At 32.2% G+C, this 10,727-nt stretch overlaps 1 protein-coding gene across 1 annotated transcript; it reads right to left on the bottom strand.

Moving 5' to 3' along the window:
• Positions 1-1,317: 1,317 nt before the first annotated feature.
• LOC130951110 (uncharacterized) lies at positions 1,318-4,279 on the bottom strand. Its single transcript, XM_057879724.1, has 2 exons — positions 2,844-4,279; positions 1,318-2,517 (listed from the first exon to the last, which is right to left on the bottom strand). Exons 1-2 carry the CDS (start codon positions 4,085-4,087, stop codon positions 1,608-1,610), a joined length of 2,154 nt encoding a protein of 717 aa, XP_057735707.1. The 5' UTR covers positions 4,088-4,279; the 3' UTR covers positions 1,318-1,607.
• Positions 4,280-10,727: the final 6,448 nt, after the last annotated feature.

Raw genomic sequence — 10,727 nt, 5'->3', positions numbered from 1 at the left:
CATTTTGTTGATTACTAATCAAGTATGTCATGCTACTTGTTCAGTTGCTTATGGCTGTAATATGTTAAAACTATGAATGGTTTGCCATATTTTGGTATCGATCAATTAATACTATCCATGGTTTGAATCAATCTTTCTGTTACTTATTTACATGTACCTTTACTTCATCCAACATGTACTTTTACTTCATCCAACAGGATATTATATTATAGCAAACTAAGATCAGTTACACAAAAGAATGTTATGTTACCACATAACACTTTGATTAATTACTTTCGGAACTACATTACATTGACATGTTCTCAACCCTTTAATAGCACAATTCCTACAAAAACAACAACTACTAAGAACCCAAACCCAAGAACATGAGTTATGAATTTCAGATTCCTAATGTCTGCCTCCATCTTTCCCATCCGCTATGCAAAGTTCATCTTCCTGTCACCATCATCATCTCCTGCAACAGCTCTTTCAGACAACTCCTCTTGCACAAAATCAGCCCAGACGAATAACCCATACCATGTTTTTTCACTTGTCTGCAACCAACCAAAAAAATCAACTAAAAAAAATTTTCAATAAGCTACAAATCATTTACCTTTACTCACATTATAGTTGGAGCAACCAAAGAAGGGCTTGTTAGGATGCGACTCCGTCCCTGACCACCTTAGCACCGGGCGACAACCACAGCCGCACCAGTCCGGAATCCATCCCTGCATGCTTCGCGTAGTGCTTCTTCTCCAGTTTTCCGTCGACAATGACCGGTTGGAACTTCCTGCAACGTGGCTCCCATTTCCTCTCATGGGGGACAGCTATTGGTGTACACAACAGATGCAGAAAGAGACGTTGATGGAGAGAACCACATTGAGGGGAGGCCAACGAAATTTTAAGGTTTAAACATGAAGACAGGGACTACATTGGAAAATTTTACAACACAAACCACGTCATCTGTACACTATGGCGTCCAACGTGGCAGTGGCTGTGCCACATAAGCAACGTCGTCGCTGAGTCACACCAGAAATTCACCGAAGGACCATTATGTTGGCCGAATCGCAATCTAAAAGATATAAATAATGCAATTGGAATCTCAAGAGCTAAATCGGTGCATGTGCTAATTGAACATAAACATACACCTCGAAAAACTTCAGTTTATGGTAGATTCATAAAAGCTTTGGAAATGAAATAACCAAATCTAGTGATTCTCTTATTTAATCAGAAGTAGACAAAAATAAACTTGACTGTCAAGTGACTTAGCTACTTTATTCAAGTAATTAAGTATCCGAAATAACAATTAAAACTATTTTTGCAATATAGTATATAATCTTAAATGTTACATTATATAAGGTCAAGGGTTTTTTTGGTTGAAAGGTAAAAAAAAAAGGATGAAAATTTTCACAAAATAAATATCATGAGTAAACCCTATGAAATTCATTATAAAAATTTTCATCCAATTTTCACCTTACACCCTAAAAAAAGAAAGACACTATTATGTGGTACTTATTCTTTTTTCCCTCAAGAAAAGAAATAGCCATACATTCATCATTAATAAATGAAAGCAAAAAGACCAAATTAACCCCCTCAACAAGCTTCCTTCAGAAATGGTTCATTTTTCTCTATACGGGTTGTGTAGCTCTGTTTGGCTGCTGAAGACTTTCATTGGGGAATTGCTTCGAAACATCCGATAGCGCCGCAGCTGCCGCCGCCGGAGTCATGGATTGGTACTGAGAAGTCAATGGAGCTGTAGTAGCTTGTTGCTGTTGTGTGTAGTATGCAGCTTGATCTTGCACAGTGCCACCACCATATTCATAGCCGTAATTAGCACCACCACCTCCACCACTACCAGATGGAGCCACAGCAATGTGCTGTGGTGGTGGTGGTGGTTGATGGTGCTGAACTTGGGTCAAACCCACATACTGTGGTTGTTGCTGAAAGTGACTAGAAGGTATTTGAATAAATGCCTGAGTAGTTTGTGGTTGGGTATTTGGCCTAGGAGGGTAAATTGGTAATGTGCCATCTTTGTATGCTGTTGTTGACACTGCAGGAGCAGCAATACTCTGGGGTACTAGTGGTCTACCTGATGCTACCACGTTAGGATCAGCAATGTTGTGTTGCAATGTTACATTGTATGGTTGTTGTGTGTGTCCAACAGGCATAACATAAACTGGTTGATACTGTTGCTGTTGTTGAGTTTGGGGAAATGGATGCTGGTGAAGTGTTGGTTGTGATGGCAGCGGTGGCGGCGGTGCGTAAACTGGGTAGTAAGATGACACTGGCACTGTATTGGTGGCGGCCGCAGGGTGGTGAATGTAGGGGCTGCTTGCTTGCACAAATTGCTGGTGGAGTTGCTGGTTTTGATCCAATTGTGGAGGTAATGTGTAATTTGGATCCTGAATTTGTTCTCTAATTTCAATCTTGGCATTGCTTATGGTAGGAGCTTTGTTATCTACATGTGAAGGTTGGACTTGTTCTTGATAGTACACATTCTTCGAGAAAGAATTTGTTGATGCAATGCTACTACTGTCACTGAAAATATTAACCAATAACAGTTAATTTCAATAAACTAATTGTCATCACCTAAATTGATTCTTACGAGTTTGATATGATTCAACAGAAGAAAGAGTTTAAGGATAAAAAAGAAAGAAACCAGAAACAGATATCATATAGAGATCAAGAAAAAAAAAATTAGTCTCCTGCAGATTGGTTTGTTGACAATTTATGCCCAGAGAATTTAAAAATCTAAAGTTTCTTTTCTTCTGGGGGCTAAATTGTTGGCATTTCAAACATCTGAAGACTAAATTGGTGGTTTACTTGGCAAAAATTAGTTACCAACAGATATGAATAGTAGATACCTTGCAACTGAATCTGGAGAAGGTAAACTCACACCACCACCAGTCCTTGGTTGCACAAGTTGCAATGGTAAAGGAGGCTTCCCAAACCCAAGAGGAACACCAGGATCTGATCTCTCATCCTCAGAGATAATAAGCCTATTCATGATATCACTACTATTGCTAGTAACCATTGCTGCTGCAGCCAAACTCATAGTTGCAGGCACTGCAGCAGGCATAGCCACAGTAGAGGGAACAACAACAAACCCTTCATCTCGCCTCACACCACTTGCGCCAATTGTCATCTGTGCTAACTGCTCCTCCATCACCCCAACCCTTTGCTCCTGCTGAAGCCTACTAGCACCATTGTCATCGACACGAACCCGGATGGGTGGGAGATTAGCCATTGAAGGAGAAGAAGCTGATGAAGGTGAGCCAGGCAGTGAATTCACAGCTGCAACATCCTGCAAATTTTTCACCTTGTTGCTATTGTTGTTATTGTTGCCAGTGATATTATCAGTCAGAGCCAAAGACTCTGCCACTGCCGCAGCCTGAGCCTCCAAGTTGTTGCTTGAACCACTAGCTGAAACAGCAGGGCCAACACCATCAAGGTTTACAATGGTTTCTCCTGCTGCGGAATCTGACACACCCCTTGTGAGCATCCCCGAGTTGTTGAGCGCATCCACGAACCATGTCTCAGATTTCGCATCATCAAGGAGTGATCCCATTGAAACAGTGGTCTCTGGCTTGGAGAAGAACAGGAACACCCTGAGTCTTGAAGGTGAAGGCTTCAGGGTAGATGCTGATGCTGCAGCCACACGATCATACTCTTCGATCATGTTGTCAAGGTCTTCATCAGTGGTGACAGAGATGAGGTTGTCAAGGTCCTCGTTTGGTAATTGGTACTTGAGTGTGAAGGGTCTTCCATTGAGTAAAGTGCGGGAAAGGCGCAAACAGAGGTCCTTTAGGGTTGAATTGCGATCCACCACCACAATTCTAGTGTCACCACCTATGTAACTGAGGGACTTATCATGGGGGCGTGGCATGATGTGGCCACCGTAGCTGCACATGAGGCGGAGCTTGGCGCCTGGGACCGGCACAATAAGCTCATCATTCCATGTTTCACCGATACGACAGCGCGGCGAGGATTCAACCGAGTCAGGGTTGTTTGTTTGAATTGATGTGGCAGTGGCAGCCATGACAGTGGTGGGAGCCATGGTGGATGGATGTGGTGGCATTGCTGGTGGCTGTGTTGGTGGTGGATCCATTCTTAATGGTGGTGATGGTAGTGCCTTGTCTCTTTGCTCTGTTTTGAAACAGAGTGAAAACAGGGGAGAAACAGAGGAGAGGTAGCAAAGTTAGTGGATGGTTATATACAAATATTCTTTACAGGTTTGATTTGATCCAAAGTGGGATTTATTCGTTTTTATTGTATTATGACTTTATATATTTTATGAGTGAAAAAAAGCAGGGAAAAAAAAAAAGATGCCTTATCAGCAAATAGAGGCACAGTCTGTTATACAACTTGGTTTATAGCTGTGTTTAGTACCATTCCAGCTTTTTATCAAAGTATTCAATCAGAAGTTTCAAGGATCAAAAAGTTATAAAATTTAAAATAATAATAATAAAATAAAAGGTAAAGATTCAAAGTAAAGTGGCATAGAATCACTTCATTCAAGCTTTCCCTTGTATTTGGGAATTTGCCTAGGATACTTCTATTTCATTCTCAATTCTTAGATTCTTTAGCTGAGGGTAACTGATGTATTGTGTGGCCCAAATGAGAGAGTATAGGTTAGTAATTTTGTGTGCTTAATATGTGATGTCAGTAATTCACACAAAAATGTTTAAAGCACACCACCTTCCAGATGGGAAAAAAAGTTAGCACTTTAAATTACTATTGGATGATTGCGATTTGCAAAGTTGCTGTAGCATTCCTTGTTAATGCCGTTATGGTCTTTGTTATCTTGAGTCAACTAGAATATTAAATTAAAAATATGACATTATTTAATGTATCATGTGCAGGTGATATGGTCAGTTGAGTATGCAGAAGAGACGAAATTTATTTGAATTTTACCTAAAATGTATTTCAGAGTTTGCATCTGATCTTAATGCTTTTAGTTTGTCTAGTTTGATGCCAACTTTGCTGGTAAGTTTCTTTATTTTCTCACAACTCTTACAAGTTAAAACAATAAATCTGCACAAAAAGAAAAAAAAAAAAAAACTGAAGAGACAAGTGAAACTAGTGTAATATAGTATGATCTTTCAGTGAATGAATTTAGGACAAACAAAACTTTACATAAACAAACCTATTGCATTGGAAAGTGAGTTAACTATTAATTTTATACAGGAATATTTTTTTTAAAGGTTAATAATTTTGTCAAACAGTTTAGAGTTTCAATTTAGTATTAATTAATTAGTTTAACTTTAATGGTTTCTATTAATCTCTCATGAATGGAAGATTTGTCTCTACATAATGGCCCTCTATATATATCCTCTTGCAATGGAATTGAAGTAAGCACATGCACATGGCTGGTATATTGGTACTTGTGCATGCATTGCTAATTTACAACTTGTTATGGGAGTTCTTGACTTTTTGTCCTTTCTGAGTTGGCATCCCCTCACACACATGAGGGTGCTGCTTAAGATGAACACAACCCAAGAGAGCAACTATAGGTGAGAGTAACATGATCAACACAAAACAAGGCTTCTCAATAGCATTATTAGTATTTTAGTTAATTCAAGTGTTGCATTATTATTTAGATTTTAGAGTTGATTCTCTTATTCCATGATGATTGATTAATATAATATTTAACTCTAGGTCCTGGCTTGTATTTAATGGTTTGGGTGTTTGATTTTAGTTTTAGACTTTAGTTCTGTTTATTTTTCTGTTGTTTTAGATGTTCTAGTTTAATTTTATACAAAAGAGAAAAAAATGTTTGTGGAATGCAAATTCTATCATTTTGTAGTAGTGCTCCTAATCCTTATTTATCTATATTTGAAGAGATGTGGTAAGATGGTTTAAACTTTGAAGAGTTCATGTTTGAATTCACTTTTAAATCGTCTTAAGTCAATGCGTAATGAACACATGGATCAACAGATAAATTAATTGAGAAATTAAAAATTATATAAGCAAGTTGAATATATATAACACATTTTGACTCAAAACTTAAAAAGAAAACATATTAACTATTCTTTATATCATATTCACTATTTAATCTATTTTTCCAACATGAGATTTCATTATTGATTCTTTAGATCCAAACATTCTTTACTCCAAACATTGACCATTACTCTTTCAGCTTCATTGCTTCAAAATAATTAACCAAAGCAAAAAATACATGTACTAAATTAAAAACAAACGAAATTTAGTAATACTTAAAATAGTATAAATAGACAAAATCTTTAACTGAATGAACGCATATGATTAATGCTTAACCAATTATCACAGTTAAATCAAGAATGTTACTAAAATCAATTAACGTTATCCTAATATAAAAATGGAAATTATTTTGAAACATTTATTTTTTTTTTAAATTCAAATAAATATTTTAAAATTAGTGGAGTAATACAGTACATGCTCCATCAGTTTGCTGAAGATGAATTCAGCATTGGCAAACAGTAAAATAATCTTGTGTTTTTGAAGTGAATGCATGGTATGGAATGTTTATGATGCATTAGCCAATTTAATAAAACAATTTAAAGGAACTAAGAATCTTAGAGTTGTGTTAAGTCCCATTTGTTATATGCTTTCATTCCTAATTAACAATAGCTTGATTTCAGATCAGGGTGGAATACTTTGAAGAGTTCCTCAATGGCATAAGATAAAAGCCAAGGTGGAATTCTAGCATGGTTGTTGTCAAATTAGTGTTTACTTCTAAATCATAATATTCATGTTTACTTTTAAATCATAATATTTTAGTATATGACAAAATTGTAAAAATATATTATAAACTCTTCAAACTCTTGTTTCATTTATTTTGCTATAATTAATTTTGATACAAATATTGTTAAACATAAATCACGTTAACCCAAACTTATTTTTTATCAAAATCAATTTTGTAAAATTAATTTTATGCAAACTTGCTCTTGCAAACTGAAATCCAAACACACACTTAATTTCTCCAAAAATTGAATACAAGTTGTGTTTTGAAAGATTTTGGAGGAGAGAGAAAGACCTCATAGAGTTAAATTCTATTTCCGAGCTTTATTATTCGGAAGATGAGGGTTTTGGTAAGATACAAATACCTGAATATATTTCAGTAAAAATTTTCTTCTTTGATGATAGGAATGCTTTATGCAAATCTACACCGAAATTGATTTTTGCTATCAACTCTTTAATCAATAGATTTTTTTTTTATCTAAATTGAGAAATCAGTTGCAATTACTTACATATCAAAAAATTTTTCACCAAAAAAAAACTTACATATATTTATGTAGGTAAAGGTAAGGGAATAAAATTATACTTTTTTTTACTCTTATCATACATATATAATACATATATATAGTATGAAGTTGTTATTGATTTTAAATTTAAATCTTATTTTAAATATAAATTTTTATCTTATTTTAAACTTAAATTTTATCTTATTTCAAATTGAAATCTTATAAATCAAATTACAACTTAATTTAAAATAGTATCAATTAAAATTTTATCAAAATTTAAAATTTAAGAATAAAAAAATTAATTATTTTAAATTTTTATTTAATATTTTAATTATCATATTATTATTATATTTTTAGTACTAGTAAAAAATATAATAATATTTTATCTGAATTAATATAATTTTTATTTGATCAAATTAAATTAATAATTAAATAATTATTTAACAAAGATTAGAACACTCGCAGTATGTAATCCCATAAATTCAAAACTAAGGAATTAGTAAATTAGTTATAATAAATAAATTTATTAATTAAGATTGGCATCTAACAACAATAATATGATAGCATAGAAGTAATATATTTTTATGGGTAAAGTATATTTTTTTGTCCATAATATTTGTAATTTTTTTTCAAAATTACTCTAACATTTAATTTCATTCAATTTCATTCAATTTTGTCTCTAATATTTTCCATTCATTCAATTTTATCTTTAAGGTATTTTTATTTTCACAAAACTATCCTTAAAAATTTTTTATTTTGTCCCTAATATTTTACATGGAGTTAATGTCTAGATATAATTTTGACACAAATAAAAAAACGTCAAGGACAAAATTAAATATAACTAAACATTAGAGATATTTTTATTAAGAAACTAAAAAAAATAAAGTATAATTCATTTTATCTTTTTTATTTTCAGTTAATTTTTAGAACATGGTTTAATAATAGTCAAACTCTAATTTGTTTTTATTATTATAATAAATTATAAATAACCTAAAAATTTAATTTCTTCATTTCTTCAATCTTTTAGCGACGAATGGCAAAAAGGAGGATGAGCAGAATGACAAAGCTTCTCTTCTCCCCACCTTTCTTTTCCCCTTCTTCTTCCCTCCCTCTATCGGTCTATCCCACGCGTTTCTTTTCTTTTTCCTTTTCATCTTTTTTTTTTTATTATTTTTTAATTAAGAATAATTTAGTAATAAATTAAAATGTTAGTAAATAGGACATTTTAAAATTAAGTTAAATCTTAGGGATAATTTTATATGCAACAAAAAGTTGGGGACAAAAAATTTTTGGCCTATATCAGTATATCTTAAGAATTAAAATCGTACTTAATCTTTATAATTATAGAATCTAAACTCTTTATTGAGAATTAAAGAATTTCTTATCGTTGACTAATTACTAATTTTACAAGTATTTAAATTATACCTAATATTTATTCAACTTGCAACTTAGAATATTAGGTGTTCGAAATCATATTATAATAAATACGTTATTAATTATCATGATGGTTGCAAGTCAAATAAAACTCCAATACTATATTCATATTAAAAATATTATATTAACAAATAAGTAATAATTATAACTATTAAAAAATTTTAGAATGTGTCAATTCAATAATCATATATATATATATGTGTATCATTTATATATATATATAATTTAATAAATAAGAGTTATTAATTTTCATTATATATATATATATATATATATATATATATATTCAAATTATTAACGTCTCTTTTTAATAATTTTATAACTAAGAATAATTTTAAAAAATTATAAAAAATTTACTCTTAATATTATCTCATCATATAATAAAATTCTAAATTTAATCAAGAATCTTATTGTTTTAAGTTTTTAATTGTATAATATATATTATAAAAATAATAAATTATTTAACATACGATAAATTAAATGTAATCAACTGGTCATATTATTTATTCTCAATATCTTTTTTTTAATTTTTTTTTGGAATTTTTGTTAATTTTAAATAAATTTATTATTTTATTTTTAATTACTTGTGTAGTCGTGTTACAACAATGGTAAATCTAATATATTATTATTACAAGAAATAAAATTATAAAAATATATAACAAGTCTTTTAAATCTCTCTTCCTTAGTCCTTACCCATTTTAACCACAGAAAATAAAAAAAAATATTTAAACACTTCCTTCCTTTTCCATTTCTTCCTTCCAAACTCCTCTTTTCAATCTTTCCGGAACACACCCTAAGTATTTATTACTCTAAGTCATTGTATGTCGATGGAATGATCCTCAACATACTAACATAGCGCTGAACTGCTGATTAACGATCCTCAAAGCATGTCGTTAAAAGAAAACAAAAAATTCAAAAACCAAAACGACCTAAACCTCAAGTGTGTTTGTGTGTTAATGGTTAGATGGATTAGACACTCTCAATTTTAGATATTACATTACAAATTCATTCATACTACATATTCTTATATCTAATATTTTTAAAAGTTTTTATCTACAAATTCAATTTTTTTTTTTTTGGTCATGCTACAAATTCAAATCTGAATACAGAATCTTAAAAAATATATTGATGGGTCATCTCAACTAATTTTCAGCAGCTTAGGCCAAATTATATTAGAACCCAACATGGCCATGTAGCCAACTTTCTTGGGTTTATTCCATTAGGCCCAAAAATTTTAAATGGCAACCTATTGACAATGGATGGAACTGATAAAGGAGCTCGGGATACGCCAAGTATGACCTATATTTAATTAATTTTGCTCCTATCATTTAAATTCGTTGAAATTATCTTTAATTCAAACTTTTATCTATCGGATATATGCACTCTCATCTCTTATTACCTTCGTTACCGCTAAAACCACCAACGTAACAAATCTAAAATCTAAACTAATTGGTTTTTATTATTCTCGAAGGATGAATATAATTACGTTTTAGCAAGAGTGGCCAAATAGGCTCAAGCTCAAGCTCAAGTGCTCAACCGACTGGGATCAAAACACCAAACTCCCCAAATTTTGGTTGGATTAACTTTCTGAGCCCAATATATATGAAAAAAACCTTGTCAAACTCATGGACATGGCCTTGTATATTTTTTTTATTATTTTTAAGAAAAAAGGACAAAATAAGTACCTTCTCTTAGGATTTTTTTATTTTAATAAATAAAATAAATATGATAATTACTAAAATAAATATTTTAAAAAATATTTACTGAAATAAATTTTCCTCTCTTATATCGTTTATACTGTAAACGAGATATAGTTGGGAGACATCTTTAAATAGATGTCGTTCACAGCCTTTGTCGGTGGAAACTCCATCTCGTAAACCTTGAACATTACTTCATCTCTGTAAACTGAATGTACATACGGAGGCCACTCAATGCTAGCGGTGGTACACCCGGCAAGTGCATGGAAGCACGGATAATGGAAAGACTGGAATAGTTCACATTCACATGTACCCGCTGATAGCTGAATGCGGAAGGAACCTTGCGACCAACTTTTGAACGGCTCTAATTTCTCCACAACAAACACAGAGGCCC

The sequence above is a fragment of the Arachis stenosperma genome, chromosome 9 (genome assembly GCF_014773155.1).
Source record: "Arachis stenosperma cultivar V10309 chromosome 9, arast.V10309.gnm1.PFL2, whole genome shotgun sequence".
Taxonomy (NCBI): domain Eukaryota; kingdom Viridiplantae; phylum Streptophyta; class Magnoliopsida; order Fabales; family Fabaceae; genus Arachis; species Arachis stenosperma.
This window is presented reverse-complemented; position numbering and strand designations above follow the sequence as displayed.